The sequence below is a fragment of the Eschrichtius robustus genome, chromosome 17 (assembly GCF_028021215.1).
Source record: "Eschrichtius robustus isolate mEscRob2 chromosome 17, mEscRob2.pri, whole genome shotgun sequence".
Classification (NCBI taxonomy): domain Eukaryota; kingdom Metazoa; phylum Chordata; class Mammalia; order Artiodactyla; family Eschrichtiidae; genus Eschrichtius; species Eschrichtius robustus.
In genome coordinates, this window is record NC_090840.1 from 31645961 (window position 1) to 31666142 (window position 20182).

Below are 20182 nucleotides of genomic sequence, written 5' to 3' on the forward strand. Positions count from 1 at the left end.
TTTAAAGACATACTGCTTTTTGCTCCACTTATAATGAATACTCCTGACAGACCCATGGAAGGCCTGGGGCAGTGGCCTAATACAACTTGGGGAGATTATCACAATGATGTAGGGGTAAGGTGGCAGGAAGGGGTTTAGAAACACTTCAAAACAATTAAAAGGTCCCATTTGAATATAGCTGTGAATATAAATGTGATGAAAAATTGAAAACATAGCTGAGAACAGCTGTATAAAACGAAAAATGGATGTAGTATTAAGGCTGTTACAATATTGCAGATATTTTGGCCCCTTGTTTGTTGGAAAATGGCTGTCCCAACAGTCTAAAGTCCTGCATGTGTATTCCAGGTCTCCCACCTGACAAAAACGAAGCGTAGGAGACTGTCCATAGCAGTCAGAGAGCTATCTTCTTTGGAGACAAAGCTGTTTTGGGTCTTCACACTTTCCTGAACGTTCAATTGTGGGTTTTTTGTTTAAGCTTTTCTTTTTCCTTGCTGTAAAGCAAAAATTTGTGGGTTTTCTCTTTTGCTTTTTTCCCCCAGAAATGGGCTCAGACATCAGAAAAAACATATTAGAAACCTTTAAGAAGAATCTTTTCTTCTTTTTTCTCTTTAGGTAATCCTGAAAATTTACTGGGCATTGAGCGTGCAGAGGAAAGGCCTAGAACTGAATGACAAAAAAAGACAAAGGACTGAAGAACGGCAAGTACTGTGCATCATGGAAGCTTCCCCATGAGTGCGTTTCCATTCATGTGCAGGACCAGCAACCCTCTGGGTTTGAAAGGTCAGCCCCAAATCAGGCTGCCACAAGCCTGCTCCTAGCTAGGAAACAGCATAACAGCTCTTGTCTTGAATCTCAAGTTATCACAAACTCCTAGAAAAGAAAGAAAGGAAAAAACCCTACATCACACCCACTCTTGCATAGAGCGTTTACAGTACAGTATGTGGCGGGGTGTTCCTTTCCTCTTGAACTGGAACACAGTGTAAACCAATACAAGGAGGCATAAGGCCAAGATGCAGGGAATGACAATAGCTATGGCTTTCACAGTGCTGGCTGTGTTGTCCAGTTTGATGACAATGTCTACATCATCTGGTGGGCTGTGTCCTTCTTTATCTCTGTCTGTTGGTCCATCACAGCCCATAAAATCCTTGAGGATGGATCTGGGATATCCAGGTTCTACCTTGAGTATCTGGTTGTTGAATTTCCAATACTCCTTTCCTTTGTAGAAATACGTAAAGCCTGGTGGGGGGAAAACACACACACACAGGAACCACTTATTTGTAAAAGTGTATATGTATAGACATTTAATTAAATAGGCTACTTAAAAGATGTATGTTAAAGCCACTCAATTTTTGTAGGAAGAAAACACTATTCCCAGATCAGCTGTCTATTGAAATGGATCTGGTTCTTGTGCTCCAGAAACTGTGCCCTCAAATGCCTAGGGAAAGCTCAGCTGAAAGAGAGAAATAATATTTGCACAGAGTTGTTGAAAGACCATGCTTTATACATCTACTCCTAGTCTACACTGCAAAGAGAACTTCATCCTGTTGCTCGTTTATAGGATTGCTGGTACAGAATTACACATTAGTGTGAGAGTATCAACCTGTATTGAAAGATGCTGAAACAGCCTTATAAACAGAAGCCCTGTTTGCCCTCATGCAGCTATTGAGGACGTTGTGCAATACATCATAAGGAGGTGTCTCCATGAAACACCTGAAAGGAAATTTCTAATCATCTTAGCATCAGGAATAGTTGTACTCCTCCTAAGGAACAAGTTTGTTTTTGTCATTTGGAAAAGAAATCACAAGAAATCATAAATCACGAAACTAGAGGTGATTTCCTTTGTATGCTAGGAATTTTAATAATTAAATAGGTATTTATTGTATTTTCTGCAGTAACCTTTTTCAGCTCTAGGCCATGCCCATTTTATCTCTTCTTTTGTCCTCATTATTTAACTTTCTTATTTACTTAGCTTATGTTAAAATTTTATCACTTAGCTACATTTTACAGAACTTCTAAAGCTATTATTAATCCTTTTAGAGTAAAGGATGAATAGAGTACAAAAATATCTATAATTCTATCTTTAATACTTCCAACTAACATATATTTCATGGGGGAGGAGGTAGTATGTAGAAGGCTCAAGTAACTTAGCAACACATATGATTTATGTTCCAAAACATTATGGATGCAGATAATAGATTTGTAAACTTGTGACAATTAAACTACAAATATGTGTTTTTCTTAGGACTATTCTCTTAACTTTTGTTTTTTTTTTCCTGGGAACAAGCCCAGGTTTTTCTTTCTGTCCATATCTCTTTCATATCAAGTTTCTTTGTGACTTTGAGATAAAATTCAAGAAAATAAGAAATGTTTTAATGTTATAATCACTTAAAAACTATATTTTGGGAGATATCTAATTTTGAATAGTATGCCTACTTTTGAGTTAATAATCATTAATGAGGGTTTTTCCCCTTTACTATTGAGCACTTATTATGGAAGAATCACTGTGTTAAAAACTTAGTAAATGACATCTTTTAATCCTCATAAACACTCTGTCAGGTAGAATTAGTTACCTATACTTTTCAGGCAAAGATACTGAAGCTCAGAGATAAAATGATATGCCCTAGTCCTGTTGAAAAAAGGATTTAAATCTTGGTCTAGCTTTAGAGCCTGAATCTTAATGATTTTTCTAAGGCCAGGTCCTTTAGAGATTTTTGTCTTTTCACAAATACTCCTTGGTTCAACATCACAGGTGGTGATAGACAGCACTCCTAAATCAATAACAACAAAAAACTCTGACATCTCTCAAAAACTTTCAGCTAGGATAGACCATCACTTCAGGTCATTTCATTCTAGAAATAATTCTGTTCAATGCCATGAAAATCGGCTATTGCTTTTAGTTTTGAAGGGCAGTTTTGCAGTCAGAACAACTTGCCAAGTGAAAACAGGTGTATGTAGATTCAAATTTTTCTGCAGGGAGATGGTATTTGATCACACTAATGAACTCCAGTGTAATTCCTCAACAAGCTTGGATAAAGAAATGTCGAGGGCCTGCCAAATAAAGTTCATTAGACGATTATAGTTGAATAATGGCATTGATCTAGAATGAAACAGACCTTGCAGACAGGTGAATGTACTTCTTATATTTGTAAACTGGAAACCAACAGCTGGAAGTGTCCTCATCTTTAATTTTTAGTCAAAGCTAATTACTAGGAAACTACTGGGTATCATATAAAAATTCAGAAGTTTCCATTTTCATATTTATCATGTCTGCAGGCCAAGTTTTATACTAACACACTCCATATACAGTAGAATTGTAGTTGGCTGAATACACTTGTTAGAGGTAAGAAATCTAGTCAGGAGTTAAGAGAATAAAAGTAATTGAAAAGAAGTAGCCTGAAATCTTGGTAATAGAAATCTGTCAAACATTGATCCTGAAGAATTCATCTCATTCAATAATTTTTTTTAAACATTTATGAAATATCAGTGGGTTGAAGAAACGTTTATATACTCATTTTTTTTCTTTTATGAGTAGCTTTGATGTTATAATCTTGTAGATGTTATGCTTACTAAGAGTAGAAACTTCAGATGAACTCTTACCTGAAGTATCATTTTTGAGAAATTCTGAGGTAGAAGTCAGTTAGGCTGTAATGAATTATATGATGACTTTTTTTGTTTTCCTTGTATTTGATTGGTTTTCACTGGTGACTGTTCTATTGCTTAGTCCTAAAATGTAAGGAGAAATTGTCTACCATAGCTGTCTTGTTATAACTTCATAGAAGATCCTGCATGGCAGTGCCTGTGTGTTTTCTCTGTTTCCCACTATTGTATATTTATTAGTAAAAAGTTTATTAATGTTTAACAAATGTGAATGAATAACCTGGGTCTTGTGAAAATATTTGTCTGAATCCCACATGTAGATTTTAACAGAGAGTGAGGGTTGGGGTAGAGAATTAATACACCAACAGAATCAAGAGTCAAACTATTTTAACAGGCTAAAAGTGGAGCTGTAATCAGTAAAACAAAATGCAGCAGTGTTAAAGCAGAATCTTGTATTAACCTTAAAATTGCATTTTCTAAGGAGAGAATATAGAATACCTAGGAGGCAGGGCTTGACAGCAAGTAACTTAGAGATTTGAAGGCGGGTAAATGCAATGATTATTTACTACAATTTTAATATAAGTTAAAAACTCATGCCATTGCTTAAAACACTGTCAAAAGCAAGAAGAAATCATATATATATATATATATATATATATATATAGCATAAGTCAAATATCATTTGGATTATTGTAGCTATTTTCAGGGGCTAAAAATAAAGAGGAAAATAAGAAAATTGTTAAATTAAGATGGTTACAGGTGAAAACTGAGATGATGATGGATTAGGAAACTACATTCTGAGAAAGCCTAAGGTATATCTAATGTGACAAAATGAAAAATCTGGCCTGACATGACAGATTGTCAATTACCTTAATGATATAATGTAGGAAAAGATGTTTTAATTTTTCCTCTTTGGAGAGAGTGCATTAGAGCAATTCAGTGAGGCTAGAATGGTCTAGTTTCAAACCGTAGACATATAATATCACCACTTTCATGACCATGAGTAAGTTAATTAAACTAGTTGATGTTGTTTTCCTCATTCATAAATAATTATAAATGAGGTAAAGAGGTATTTGTGTTGGACAATTAAATTAGATAAATTTATGTAGCACAACTGATAGATGGTGGGAAGTCAGTAAATCGCACCACATATTCACATTTCATTGGCCAAGGTGGCAGAATTAATATCAATAGGTATTATAGGAAGGCATATTCCACCTTAATATGAAAACATCTTCAAAAATCTATAGCTCAATTTTAAGCTTCTGGGATTTTTTTTTTTTTTTTTTTTTTGAAAACTTCCATAAGGAGAAGATTCCTAGGAAGAAATTCCTACCTTGGTGGAAGGGTGAAGAATTAGAAAAAACATTTCATTGCTCTATCATCTCTGATTTTATGACTGTCAAGTATCATGTGCATGGACTTATCCTTATAGGGAATTACTTTAAGTATATACATTTATTTATATTTATATAAATATAAGTGTGTTTACTCAATAAATTGAGCTTGCTCTTCTATAAAAAACATAAGGGAAGAAGTTGTGTAAAATTTGAGTTCAAGGTAAAAAAAACACAAGCATGAGGTTTGAATAGAGAATTAAAAGTGGAGAATTTGCTATTGGTAGACTATCTAGGCTAAGACGTTCCAGATTGATTAATATCGCTACCCTACAGAACAAGGGTTTCAAACAAATAGGAGATCTCCTTCACTGAAGGGAGTGAAGGTCTAGAGTAATGGAAGGGATAAAATTAATTTCAACAACTAATGTTTATTGAATGGTTACTATGTAACTGCATTTGAAGAGTTTACACTAGAGGGGATAACAAACAGGCATATAAATTTATTGATTGTTGTAATGTGAGATTTTTGAGTGCAAGGGATGGTGTACCAAAAAGGATATTCAAGGATTCCTGAAAGATCAAAAGTGATCTCAATGTTGAAGGATATCAAAGAAGGGGCTGGACCAGGTAAGGTACAGAAGACATAGATGTGTTGAAGTTTCATCTGTAGTTTTTTGTCGTTTGTAAGCACTGGTTTTTCCAACATGCTTTGTTTTTTTGCCAGTACTTTACAAAGTTATTCTTTGCCATGTGAAAAGAAAATATTAAATTCTGAATGTAAGGAAACCATTTATACTAAACAAATATTATTTTCAGATGGACAAGAATATGAAAAATCATGGGGCAAGATGCAGCCAGAAGGTTTTTTTGTTACCTTTATATAATTATGATTTATTTCCAGAGAACCTGAATCAAATCTCAAATTTTAATGGACTTGCAAATAGAAACAGGGAAGATAAAAACAGTTAATATACTAAGGAATTAAGCTTATGCATACTTTTTCAATCTTTTGAAATAGTTATTACTTATTTTAAAAGTTATTTTATTATAAAAGTTATATTCATTTTAGAATATTAATAAAGGAAAGAAATTGAAAAAAATTTATCAAACTTGCTATACTTAATCACTGGTAAGATCTTGGCTTAATTTTCTTTGCATATATTTTTGTATAGTGTGTGATAACTTTTATTGTGGGCAGTCTAGAGCAGTGGTAGAACTTCTGTAAATGTAAGATAGAGCTGGTTTTATCTGGGCTGAAACAACCCCCTTTAATCTAACCCCAAGAAATCTCCTCTCCCCCTTAGATTCTTGGTTACAGCTCTAATTTTAGGGGATCATCTCAGTTTTCTGCTTTCCCTGTGATTATATTTCACTTTTTTGTCTTCTACATCTGCATAGTTTGTGGAGTTTTTTGCCATATATTGATATGGTTTTACTGTCTCCAATTTGACTGCATTGTAACTTTATTTTCTTATTGATTTCCTTTTTATCTCAGACAGATATGTTTCATCTCAATCTCTCCTCTCCTGTGGATTTCTGCTTTTGTCACATACAGGCTATATCTTAACTTGGTCCTTTAATTCTCTGAACCAATAGAATACACAAAAAACTATAATTCCAGTAAGTGCTATAATCAGGGCTTCAAGGTTCTTTTTGACTTAGCATACAGTGTTTTACTTGTGGGATATCATTACACAGAATGTAGTATAAATTACATATAACAATGGTCAAAACACAGTTTGTGTTTGATTTTTCTGATTGGTATCATCCTGGGTGTCAGTTCCTTCAAGCTTGTACTCAGTGTAAAGCTTTCTTAAACTCTGGCAGTTTGCTGATGATCAGCCATTGTTTTCAGTGGGTGGTGTCGATTTTTCATTTTTCCCTGTTTCTTCATTAATTTTTTTTGATATTCCTCCCCCAGATGCACTTAATTTTGCTCTTGCAAATGATGTTTATTTTGTTCTTGTTGCACATATGTTATAGACTTTTCATGCTATATAGGACCCACATAATGTATTATTTTCTTCTGGTTCCTATTATAAATCATCTGAGAGGGTATTTTCTTTTTCTCTGTATTTCAGTTTGATGTCACTTTCCTTTGTTCTGGAATATTGTGTATAAATTTTATTTTGAATTATTATTATTATGGTTTATTTCTACTTACTAATCCCTGAATGTGGAGAGAAATGTTCAAACTTTACCCAACAGATACAGGAGCATCGATTACCCATTGCTTGGCTAACTTCCCTTAGGATCTGACTGCATCCCGAATCCTGAGATGGAGAGCAAGGCAGCTCTGTGATCTGTTTCTGTTATTAAGCAATCATGCATCTATTCTAACCTTACTGTATTGAGCTGGGATCTTTCTTGTTTGCTGACACTATAGACCAAAGGCACACATGAAAAATTATAATCCGCAACATGTTGTACAATCCTCAGCCCACATTTATAACATATCTTCTATGTGACCAGCTCCTGTTCCACATATGTCTGTTATTACTATCTTTACATGAATTTTAGTAGAAAATAGGTGAGGTTACTTCAAAGGAATTAACACTCTTCATTTTTTTAAAATTACTTTTTTTTTCTTATAAACTAAAATAGGTTGAGGTTAAAAAACATCTTGAGCATAATATTAAATATAAATCTATGAAGGAAATTTTATATAAATATAATATGAGATAACCCTAGTATGTTACTTTCTAATCATTTAACATAATGAACAAGTAGGTTAGATTATTCAAATACTTAGTAAGCTCATGAAATATATAATGCACATGTTGCATACCATTTTCTTTGTGCACAAAGGCTCCCTGAGGAGATTCGGGGATACCTTTCCAGACTGTGATTGGTTTGGGATAGCCAGGATCCATGGTTTTCATTTCTTCACTATATCTCCAATACCTGAAAAGGATAAATAAACAACAACAACACATGCATAGGAAAGACAATTACGTATACAAACAATAACAGTTAGCTAGCATTCATTAAATCCTTGCTGCATGCTACCTATGTACTTCTTAGTGATTTACAGAACTGATTTAAATCATGCAAAGACAGTGTACACAATTTATTCTGTTCCTTTTTTGAATATGCTAAAAATGGATATGTTATTTTATATTTATTCAGTCTGCTAAAAATTAATTTTAAAACTCTAGCTAAGCATAGTTACAATTCAAAAGGGTATCACCAACCTATGTAGAAATCAGAGGTTTTCATGATTTTTAAAAATCTTACTTAGGCACCAGAATACGTCATTTGAAATAAGCATAATCTTGATCCATTTACCCATTCATTTATTTAACAAATATTTATTGAGTACCTACTGTGTTTCTAGCATTATTGTAGGTGCCAGAGATACAACCTTGGACAAAACAGACATGCCTCAGCTCTTCTCAATCTTACATTTTAGGATATGTAGAGATTACAGGCAAAAAAAAAAAAAAATTGTCAATAAGTGCATACTGTCATAGGAGGTGGTAAGATCTATTAAGAAAACAAAGCAGAAAAAGTTATCTAGGAATATGTGTCAGCCATTTTAAATTACTGGATAGCAAGGTCTTTGATAAGCCGTTGTTTGAGCAGAGAGCAGAAAGAAGTGAGAAGCAACATTCTGTAGTTTTGGGGAGCATAACATTCCAGGTAGAGTCACTAGTTATTAAAAGTTTCTGTGGCAGGCATGAGCCTGGAGTGCTTGAGCATCCACAGTGAGGCTAGAGTGACTAGAATTGAGTTAGCAAAAGGGAGACAAGGTCAGAGTGGGAACCAGCACCTGTGATTAGATAGACCCTTAAACTATGGCAAAACCTTTTGTTTTCCTCTAAGAGAGATGTGAAGCCAATGAAGATTTTGAGCAGAGGACCTTCAAGATATGGCTTATTTTTGAAAGAAACACACTGCTGCTATGAGTTAAACAGGTTGAAGGAGGTAAAGTAGAAGAAGAGATGCCGGTTAGGATGTCATTTCAGTAATCCTTGGGCTAGAATGTGTACTGGAGAGATGATGATAATTCAAGGGATTGGGATATTATTTTGAAGAAAAAGCCCAAAGAGATTACTAATGGATTGAATGCAGTATGTGAGAGAACAAACTTGAGCATAACTCAGGATTTTGGGGCCTGAACAAACGGAAGAATAATGTTGCCATTCAGAGAGATAAGGAAGCGTGGAAAGGTAAGTTAAGGAGGTTTGAGGAATTGTGCGTTTGGTTTTAAGCGTGTTAAAATCAGATGCCTGTTAAACATCAAAGTAGTTGTTGATGAGGCAGTTGGGTATATGACTGTAGACTTTAGGGCAAGTCTTGACTAGAGTCCTTGGTGTATAGATGGATAAACAGATAAAAGCAAAGCTTGCTAAGAGTCAGAACTCTCAGAACTCTCATCCCTTCACAGGGTGGCCATTGGGCCACTTTCACAGACCCACTAGACATCTAAGGAACAAATTGTGAACCTCCCTACTTTGGATCACTCATTATTGCCTATATGTTCTAAGAGTCAAAAATTTTATGTCTGAATGTTCAAAAAGATTGACAAAACTGGAGTGAAACCATTGGGAGTTCACAAGATATTGCCTATTTTAGGGCGGGCATAATGCTCTATGCATTATATCAAATGTTTATTCACAATAAACTCATGAGAGAATTGTCATTGTCTCCATTTGAGAGAGGAGAACTCTTGGAGGACAATGACTTATAATCAGTTCTGTTCCATTTCAAAAGTCACTATTCTTTTTTCTACACATACCAAATATGTTTGACAACATTTTCTCCCCCCCCACCACCACTAAACATCCCTTAACATATGCTAAAAGTAGCATTTCACCAACAGATTTGTGAAGTAACACACAATGCATTATCTTGGGATTTGGCATTTGGCTTAAATCAGAAAAAGAAAAAAAAATCCAGTCTTTTCTGTATATTCTCTTGTTTCAGGTCTATGGAGAATCCTTTATCTACAGAGCTGTGGGATCTTGTAAAGAATGTTTTGCTATAGATTCCCAGATACCTCAGATAAGTAACATGTGGAATATTAGCACTTCCTCCATCTTCAGTGTTCACATGGAAAAGAAAAAAAGATTGTTTCAGGATGTATCCCAATAATAAGCCACGAGGCAGATTTTATCCAGACAGGAAAACACACTGTAGAGGTGTTTGTCATAGATTCTTATCACATAGAAGATAAGGGCAGATTTGATAGAGAGATCAGGAAAAGCTTCAGGGAGAAGCACTGAGCTGAAATAATGGTAGCCAGGCTTATCTTTCTGAAGAAGACAAGTAGGGAGTGCAAAGTTCTACCAAAACTAAAGTATATTTTCTTTCATGGAAACATCTGCTTTTAAGTTATTTTTGAATAGTCCTCTATCACAGAACACGCTGTGATGAATATAGCATGATTAATGGGGTTGAGATTGCACTCAGAGTCTCCAGATCTCTTCTCTCAAGTAAATATTTCAATGGGATTTACAATAGTCATATATATTAATGGGTTCCTGAAGTTGATCATAAAGAAAACTTCTCACAGAAAAATCATCAAATACCTTATTTCACGGATTCCAAGATACATATTTTTTTCACATTTCACATCTCTATTATAGGTATTTCACATCTCAATATTATGTCAAAGTATACTGGGCAGAGTTTTCCCCTCAATGATAGATTAAATTATGATGTATCTTACAATAAATGGCATTTTTAGATGGTGTAAACCAGAACTTAAAGCAAGTTTTAAAATTCTGCTAACCCAGGAATAATTTAAAATCCTAGGGACAATGGGATCACACTCTACATATGATTTAAGGAAGATTACTACATATTCAGAAACCAGGTTTGTTCTCCAAGATGTAGTTATAACAATGTTCATGTAACAATACCTATTCTTCATGTAGTGCTTTGTAGCTATAAAGTAAATTTATATACATACATTATTTTAATCTTATTTCACTAAAATCCTTCAAATATCTTTTATATTGCATATTAAAACATACTTATGCTGAGCTCCTAACATAGATATAGGATATATGGTCACGCAATTCAGTCAATGACAAAGCATTGTGCATCATATTATTCAAAGGTAATGTCTTAGTCACATTTGCTCTTATTGAATGTTACGGAGTTGAAACTCAAACTAATGCTCTTTGATTCATAGTGTAGTACAATTTTCTACCACACTACTGCTAGTGTTTCCCTTGACATAGCATTCTTACATTAATCCCCCTGTCATCTTACCCTCTTGGGGCCCTCACTCAAATTCTTAATGTTCATTGTGTCAGTATAATTTTCCTTCATCCCTTGCTCTATTTGCTTATAGATCCATTTGCCTACCAACACTTTTTTGAGCACTTATGTGCAAGACACATAAGATTTATTGAGATCACATTTCAAGAAAATATTTATGGAATGTGAATTTTATTGTACCCTCTAGTAGGAACATAATCCTGGTATGAATTTTTCAGGATGAAAGCAATTTTTCCCTCTTTCTGTTAGTAGATAATGCAAAACTATAACTTGGGATCATTTCACCATCTTTGAAAAACTCAACATAAAATTGGACCCTCAGGTTACCTGCTGTGTCAGCTTTGATATATATCCAGTAAACTTCAATGTGATTAGAATCATCTGACTATATTCAATCATAATATTTTTCAGTCCGTTATATTATTATATATACACATTATATCCAGCTGTCTTATAAAAATGCTATGGCTTATTCATAAATATAGGTTTCCATTTTAATTTCTAACATATTTGAACATATTTCAACATGAACAAAAAAGCTCATCCCACTGATATTTTTCTCCCTGAAAAACAGGCTTACGGGTTCATTGAGAAGTATATTAGCATATTCACCTGGAACATTATGTAAATAAACCACTTGGAGGGGTTTAAGATTTAGATATTATATTGGAAAAATTTTGGAATTTTGTGCAGTAAGGTCAGCAAATGATAGAAGCTATTATAAATAAAGCTTATAGTTTTTTCTTCTGATATATCAATAATCTCAGCAGTAGAATTATGACTTTAAATTTCTGATTCTTTGAGAAAAGCATTGTAAATGAATCCTTTAAAATAAATTATGAATGGAAATGGGATTTATTCATCATTTTTTAGATTTGATCATGAGTCATAACCATAAGACAAAACAGTTGTCCGTGTAATAGTATACAACAATTTCTTAAATTCCTTCTGTATGAACAAATAAATGGTATAGAAAATTCTGAAATGACATACTTTAATGTTTCTTGATACTGAACTCAAACTGAACAGAAAGTGGCTCCAAGGTTGATTTCATATGACCCGGTCATTTCTTCATCCACTTTGTCTCATTTTCTTACTCTAGAGTCAGACTACTTGCCTCTGTTATCACAAAACCCAGGGCCACTTTTTTTCACACCCAAATTATCATACAAAATCTCTTTCTTCAGAAGCCTTATTAAAAATGCAACAAAATTGAAAATATCAATTTGTACTCTGTTGGATAATTTTAAAAACACAAAAAGGAATTACTTCATAAACACACACCTTAAGCTATAGGAAATAAATGTATTTTTCTGTTTGGCTATTAGTAGTAATAATAATAAAACAAACCAAAACAGATCTAAATTCTGTCTTCTTTCTTTGAAAATGTCTTAAAATCCTCAACGGTTCAGCCTAGAATGAAGTATGACAAGAGAGTCTTGGGTATATTTGTGAGAAGGTGCTGAGATGATTTAGGAACATAACATTTTAGAGCTAAATGCTATGAAGATCAAAATGTATCCAAGTATGAAATTATAGTATATTAAGAAAAGGGCAAGTAGGAGTCTGAGGGACTGAGTTCCATGCTATATGTGAAACAGTGAAACCGGACATTTTAATCTGAATTTACAGATCTGTTTAAAGAAACATCATTTCTTCTATACTTCTTTAGCTATCTCTATACAGATGAGATTTCATGTCAGCCCTTACTTTCAATACAATTTATATGAAATTACTCTCAGATCTGTGCCTCCAACCCACCTTTCCTTGTGAACTGTTACTATCTGCTTGATTTCTCTAATTGGTGTGTAAGCAGTTATCTCAAACCGAAAATGAACATTTCAAACTCTTAGTCCCTTTCCCCCAATATTCCTTCCCTTCTTTGTTACATCTTCAGAAATGGCACCATCTACTCAATTATTTAGGCAATAAACCTAGATGTTGTCTTTGATTTGCTTTTCTCACCCCTAAAATCTAAGGCATAAGAAAAACTTGTTATGATTACATACAAAATGTAAACTGAACTCTTTGCTCCATCTCCACTGCTACCATTGTGTCCCCCTGTACTACTTCAACAGCCTACCAATTAATCTCCTTGCTTCCACTTTTGAAGTCCATTCTTCACATGGAGGCCATAATGATGTTTTTGAATACACATCAGAACACGCACTTTCCTGTTGAAAACCCTCCAATGTTTTCCATTGTACTTAAAATTTAAAAATCCAGTCTTTGCCATGTTCTACTGGGCCTTGTAATCTGGTCCCTGCTTACCTGTGTGACCTCCTCGGCCACTTACCCACTATGTTGTAGCCACAATGTTTTTTTCTGATTTGAACATTCTAACATTTTTGCTTTTGTACTGCTATTTCGTATACTTACAACACACTGTTCTGAAGAGCTTCATGTGGTTGAAATTTCTCCCCACTAAAGTCTCTGCATCAGTGTCCCCTTCACAATTTAGGCCTTTCTTGACCTCCACACTAATTTCCCAACCACTCCTTACCACCCACGAACCTCTATCACATCATCACCTATTATATTTCTTGTAGTGTTTCTCAATGTTATCAGGGTCATTTATTTCTTCTCTGTTTACAACTATCTCCCCTAATAGAATCTAAGGACCATGGGAGTAGAATACTTGTGGTCTTTTTTACCACTATATCTTCATTACCTAGTACATGTCACATAGTATGTGCTCAAAGAATGTTTTAACTAAATGAGTAAGGGATATGCCAAGATGAGTACAGAAATCTTATGCAAGCAGGAATTAGAGCTATTGAGAATGGAATGGGCTGTCTCATATTTATGCTGTCACCACAGGTAGTCAGGTATAGAAGGATGAATACCTATGGAATGTAACTGAGGCAGTCTAGACTTTGGTAGGAAGTGAATATGATGCAGGACTGACATATGGCAGCACTTGAACCAAATATAATTTAAAGGTGTGCTTTATTTGTCTAGCAGATTATATAAATGATTCTGATTTTGAATGCTTTTCTAGAGTATTTGTACTTTCCAGCTCATCACAGTACCTATCACGCCCTATTGCCATATATATTACTCCTGTACCCAGCACTGTATACATTATTTGCCTGATCCCTTAAAGCAATTGAGTTTTTTACACCTGGACTAGGTTATCTCTAAAATCCTTTTCTGATCTTAACCTTAGAGAAATAGAAATCTGTTTTACATTTTTTAAAACAGAAAAATGTCAATGAAATAAGAGGAAGAAATAAATAAAGATAAATGTTTTCTCTCAAAATATACATGGAAAAAAACATATATATTTAAAATTCATAAGTATTGTAAATATATAATGCCTATAAGGAAGAAAAACTCACTGAATTCTCATATAAAAGTGATAACCAAATTGTTGTTTTTATGTTTGAGTTAGATAGTTTAATGTCTTTTCCATCTACTTTTAATCTAGAATGAATGTATTAATAAATTGTGTGACTTTGGAATTAAGCAATTATACAAATATGAAGTCATCTGTTTATAAAACATCTATGACTCATGAACTCATATATAAGATCACACACATGGAAATTAATTGGGATCCTGCTTTAAATATTTTTAAAACCTATAAAAGCAGTTATTTAGGCAGAACTTAAAATCAAAGTATTTCTATATATTTTGTTATACTTTGCGTGAAGCTTGTCAAGTCAGAAATAAATTAACTAAAACTCCTTTTCTCATTTACTATATCTTTATTCCATTATAAATTTGGTATGTAACCTTCATTGATTTCATTGATTTGAGGTAGCCCACATTTAATTTCTAAACTTAATTCTTTCAAGAAATGCTAAGTTTTTAGAATGGAAACATTCTTAAAAGTATGGCTAACAGATAATAAAATGGCAGTTTTTATTGTCATCTATGAAACCCTCATTAAAGCTGTTATATGAAAGTTAAGCTTTCATATTTTGTCCTGTAAAAGTTAATTTCTCCAGGGTGTCTTCTCAGCCTTTTGTTTCTACCCCTTTTTGGGGGTGGGGGTGGGGTGGAGACAATACTGGACTGTATTGAACCTAGTCCTGAAAGAGTACATTCAAGCAATTAAAACCAGCTGAGGAATTAAACTCTAACAACCTGAGGGTTGTTATTTTAAAGAATGTAAGTCCACAGATTTATTTTCATTAGGGGTCACCAGCTGTGGCAATTTCTTCATTCTTCTCTTTTCATACTCTAACTACACATATCTTACTGAGAGTCATATACTTTTTCTGATGATAAGTAATATCTTCTACATTAATAGAGTTTTTGTTTGATGAATCTTTTTTGTTTTGTGATTTAGTAAGAAACATTCAGCAAAACCTTAGTTTCATGATAGTGAATTAAAAGCTATGAATATTTTGCCATAGAAATATATACAAATTTAATGTATAAAAAGCATGTAACAGTATAAAAGTATACATATTTATCCATGGACACAAATGATAGGATCTTTTTGTTCACAGATAAAGCTCAATATTTTAAGTCACTTGCTATCAAAAATTACAAAGTGTAAAATAAACAAGGTTTATATCCTTATTTTTCTCATGAAGTTGGAGACATTTTATAGGGTTACATTATGTTAAGATTATAAGGCAAACTCAATACTAGCTTGTTGCTCATTAAAACCTGTTGTTTTTATGTGTGTTTGTGTATGTGCGTGCTTTAAATTTACTTGTAAAATAACATATTTAAGTTTTACCTAACAATGAAGGTTACTTATGAGTGTCACATTTTGACCCAACTAGTAATAGTTAACTAAAATTTGATTTTTCATCTTTATTTCTTTTTAACCTAATATTAATTTAAAATAATAAAAATATAGCCTTCAGCTTATATTTTACATGTAATATCTGTAAAAAAGTGGGCAGGGGGTGAAGTTAGTATGCCTAGTGGCTACTGTACGTCATACACTAATAGTTCACTTTGTTTTACAAACCCTGTTAGTAATGTCATAAAAGGAAAAGAAATGACAGAAAATAGAAAGAGATATTATACTTCAAGCTAAAAGTGTTTAGTCCAGTGATAGTTTGGTTAGTTCATCGCACCTATCTGCTGGTACCTAAATAAATAGTGTCCTAAGAAATAGAACTCATGACTAAACTGAAGGTATTTGAAAATGTTCAAAATTAACTGTGTGCAAAGTGTAAAATTTAACTTTAAATATAAAAGGAAAAAAAAAAAGCCTCTCTTAAAAAGTACTTTTTAAGTAAAGTAAGTAAAATTACAAGAAAATGCATTGTAAAGATATAATACACTACCTATATAGTTTTATAAGCATGTTAAGATTATAGAGAAGAGAAAGAATATATACTGTATATATACATTCATAAGAAAGTCACATTACTTGGGTATATTAGAGGAAGATTTATCTTGACTATTATTTTAAAATATGTTTAAAAATGGTTGCAATTTTATTAATTCTTGTGCTTATATCTGCACAGATTCTTTCCTCAAATGTACATGCCTATTATAGACTAGATATATTGACTTCTCTAAACATTAGTTAACTGTTTTCCTCATGTGAAGTGTGTACTGACCTGTCCCCCTTGAAGAAATAGGTTTTCCCAACGTCCTCCCACCAAATGGCTGAATCAATACCATGAGGGGGAATTCCGCTTCCAAGAGTAATCAAGTCATGAGGGTAACCAGGTTGAAGAGTCGTGTCCTTGAACACCCAATATTTGTTACCTGTATGAAATAAGTGCAAATGCAGAATACACTAATTTAATGTCAGAAATTAGAATATATCTACTAACACAATGCATTTAAAATTCTTTTACATGAAATCCATGAAATAACTTAGTAGCAGTCACACCTGGAATACTGACGTTGAAACATAAATGTTATTTTCAAAAGTGGACATAATGAAAACTTACTTAATAATGTAATCAGAATTTGTGTGTTAATTTAAGAAATAAAAAAGATCTACAACTTGCCATATTGAAACAGTTTTGAATCAAGGGTCAAGGATTCTTCCTCTAGGAATTAGAGGCCTTATTTTCATTCAAGGCTAAATCATTCCTGTGTTTTGTGCATTTTATATGCCCTCATATTGCTGTACTGATTACAACCTCTACTCTGTTAAAACACTTCTTCTGGGCTGATCCTTTTCTTTTAATATATAAACATTCACAAGTCCAGCTAGTTTAATTAAGTCATCCTCTTTTGACCTGATGCCCTCTTCTAGCTGTTACACTATCCTTCTCTTTAAGAGTGGTGACTGAAGGTAGCAAAATTTTAACCCTAAACTTGTTCAGAATTGCCAGAGTATGGCAATACAAAAAAAAAGATGAACTTCAGTCAGCTTTATTTCTGTTTTGAAATTATCTACAGACAACACACTTCCTCATGCCCTACACCCCTGACAGACTATGTACACCACTCCCCTCTTCGGTATGACTCTCAAGTATTCTGCAACCATTTCTCACTCCACTGAAAGTTGACTTAATACACATTGTCTACGGAAACTTTTGTCCTGGAGTCACCAATGCCTACAATTTTCCACCCTTATCTATTGACACAGTTGCCCACTTAAAGAACTTTTCTCCCTGAGCTGCTAGAAAACCATTTTGTTGTTGTTGTTGCTCTTTCTTCTCTAGCTGCTCCTCTCTGAGATTCATTTATTTTACTCAGTCCTTGAATGTTGACATTTCCCAAGACTCTGTTCTCTTCCCTCTTCTCTTCTTATTTTAAATTCTACAGGGACAGAGTGGTGTCACAAACTCAAATACTTATAAGGGCCAGTCTAGAGATGACAGGAGTGGAGTGGCAGAGGTATTCAAATATTGAGACATATCCTGGATCTTTCTATACTCAAGCAACTTCTTGAGTAACTAACTCCTCTTGAGGTTAATATCTGGCAAAGTAAAACTGTATCTTAATATCTGACAAAATATCCTGTGTCCTTTCTACTAGATGTAAGGCCATCCTCATTGTTAAAATATTTCAATACTAACTGTAGCTGAGGACTATGATAAACTGTAGCATTCATGTTATACCTAAAGGAATTTTAAAAAATTTAAAACCACTTACTAGCCTAAAACACCACAACACAAATGAACCAAACAAACACATCTTCAGGCTAGATTTAGGTAGGAGTCTCTAGTTTGTAACCAGGGTAATCTTATTTATCCCAAGAGTTTCTACTACCATTTGTTATCATTTTAAATTAAAACAACATTTGTTGAGTACCTTCAGTGTCCCAAGTATCATGTTACGTACCAAGGATACTAAAGAGAACAAGACAGACCTGATCACTACTCTGATCATCCCAAACTCAAGTGAATTCAGCAGATGAAAACCAAAAACACAAAAATGTAATTATAGTAATTGAAAAACTATTGAATGCTATAAAGGAAACATATCAGGGGTTGAGAAAAAGAAAACATAAGGGGAACTTACTTCAAATAAGGAGATCAGGAAAGCGTCTCTGAAGAAGTAACACTTAAGCCAAATTTAAAGAAAGAGAAGAAGGTGATACCTATGCAAAGAATGCTGGGAAGAGTGTTCCAAGAAAAGGAGAGTTTTTTTTTTTTTTTAATAAGCTTTTTTTTTTAAATTAAATTTATTATTGTTATTAATTTTATTTATTTATTTATTTATGGCTGTGTTGGGTCTTCGTTTCTGTGTGAGGGCTCTCTCCAGTTGCGGCAAGTGGGGGCCACTCTTCATCGCGGTGCGCGGGCCTCTCACTCTCACGGCCTCTCTTGTTGCGGAGCACAGGCTCCAGACGCGCAGGCTCAGTAGTTGTGGCTCACGGGCCTAGCCGCTCCGTGGCATGTGGGATCCTCCCAGACCAGGGCTCGAACCCGTGTCCCCTGCATTGGCAGGCAGATTCTCAACCACTGTGCCACCAGGGAAGCCCCAGGAGAGTTTTATATGATCAAAATTGAAAGAAGATCCATGGAATGTAATAAGCAAGAGGATAGTAACACTGAAAACCTATATGATGGGCTTGGATCTTAGTTTGAGTACACTGGTAAGCCATCAAAGAGATTAAATTAACAAAGGGATAAGGTCTGTTTCCTATTTTCAGAAGATGATCTTTGGTCTTTTGTTGAAAATGGATCTTAGAGAGAAGAGTGGAAATGAGAAGCTCTATCAAAGATCTTTTGCCAGGGAAGAACACTCAAGATGGCAGAGGAGTAAGACGTGGAACTCACCTTCTCCCCACAGATACATTATAAATACATCTACACAAGGAATGACTCCCACAGAACATCTAATGAACGCTGGCAGAAGACCTCAGACTTCCAAAAGGGCAAGAAAATCTCCATGTAACTGGGTAGGGCAAAAGAAAAGAGAAAAAAAAAAAAAAAAAAGACAAAGGAATCAGGACAGGACTTGTGTCTCTGGGAGGGAGCTGTGAAGGAGGAGAAGTTTCCTCACACTAGGAAGTCCACTCACTGGCAGGGACTGGGGGGAGCTTCAGAGCCTCAGAGGAGAGCACAGCAACAGGTGTGCAGAGGGCAAAGCAGAGAGAGTCCTGTACAGAGGGTCCCAGCACTCCCTAGCCTGAGACATTTGTCTGCTCACCCACCAGAGCAGGTGGGGGGCTGGGTTCTGAGGCTTGGGATTCAGAGGTCAGACCCCAGGGAGAGGACTGGGGTTGGCTGCATGAAGATAGCCTGAGGGGCTAGTGTGCCACAAATGAGGGAGTCTGGGAAGAAACCTGGGCCTGCTAGAGAGACAAGGAACCATTGTTGGTGGTGTGTGAGGAGAGAGGCTGGCCCGCCATAGGAGCTTCTTCCACTCACAGGCAGAGGACACAGTCTACATGAGCTTCAGGGGTAGGCGTGAGCTGCAGCTTCTATCTCGGACCCTAGAGGCAGGAGCTGACTGCTACTGCTGCCACCACTGTTGCCAAGGGTCCTGTGAGCAAGCGCAGCTCACTGCCCACAACTTGTGGCTTGTGCAGCCCGCCAGTTGCCTGTGCAGCCCACCACTGCTGAGGGACCCATGATCCAGGGCCAACTTCCCCAGGAGAATGAAGAGCGCACCCCAGGCTATTGCAACTT

At 34.8% G+C, this 20182-nt stretch overlaps 1 protein-coding gene across 1 annotated transcript in view; it reads right to left on the reverse strand.

Moving 5' to 3' along the window:
• Nucleotides 1-901: 901 nt before the first annotated feature.
• MMP16 (matrix metallopeptidase 16) overlaps nucleotides 902-20182 on the reverse strand; it is a 332743-nt gene continuing 313462 nt past the window's right edge. The window contains exons 8-10 of the mRNA XM_068525510.1: nucleotides 16703-16853; nucleotides 7726-7841; nucleotides 902-1236 (exon numbers count right to left, since the gene is read on the reverse strand). Of these exons, the coding sequence (XP_068381611.1) occupies nucleotides 902-1236; nucleotides 7726-7841; nucleotides 16703-16853 (602 nt within the window). The remainder of the gene's footprint in view (nucleotides 1237-7725; nucleotides 7842-16702; nucleotides 16854-20182) is intronic.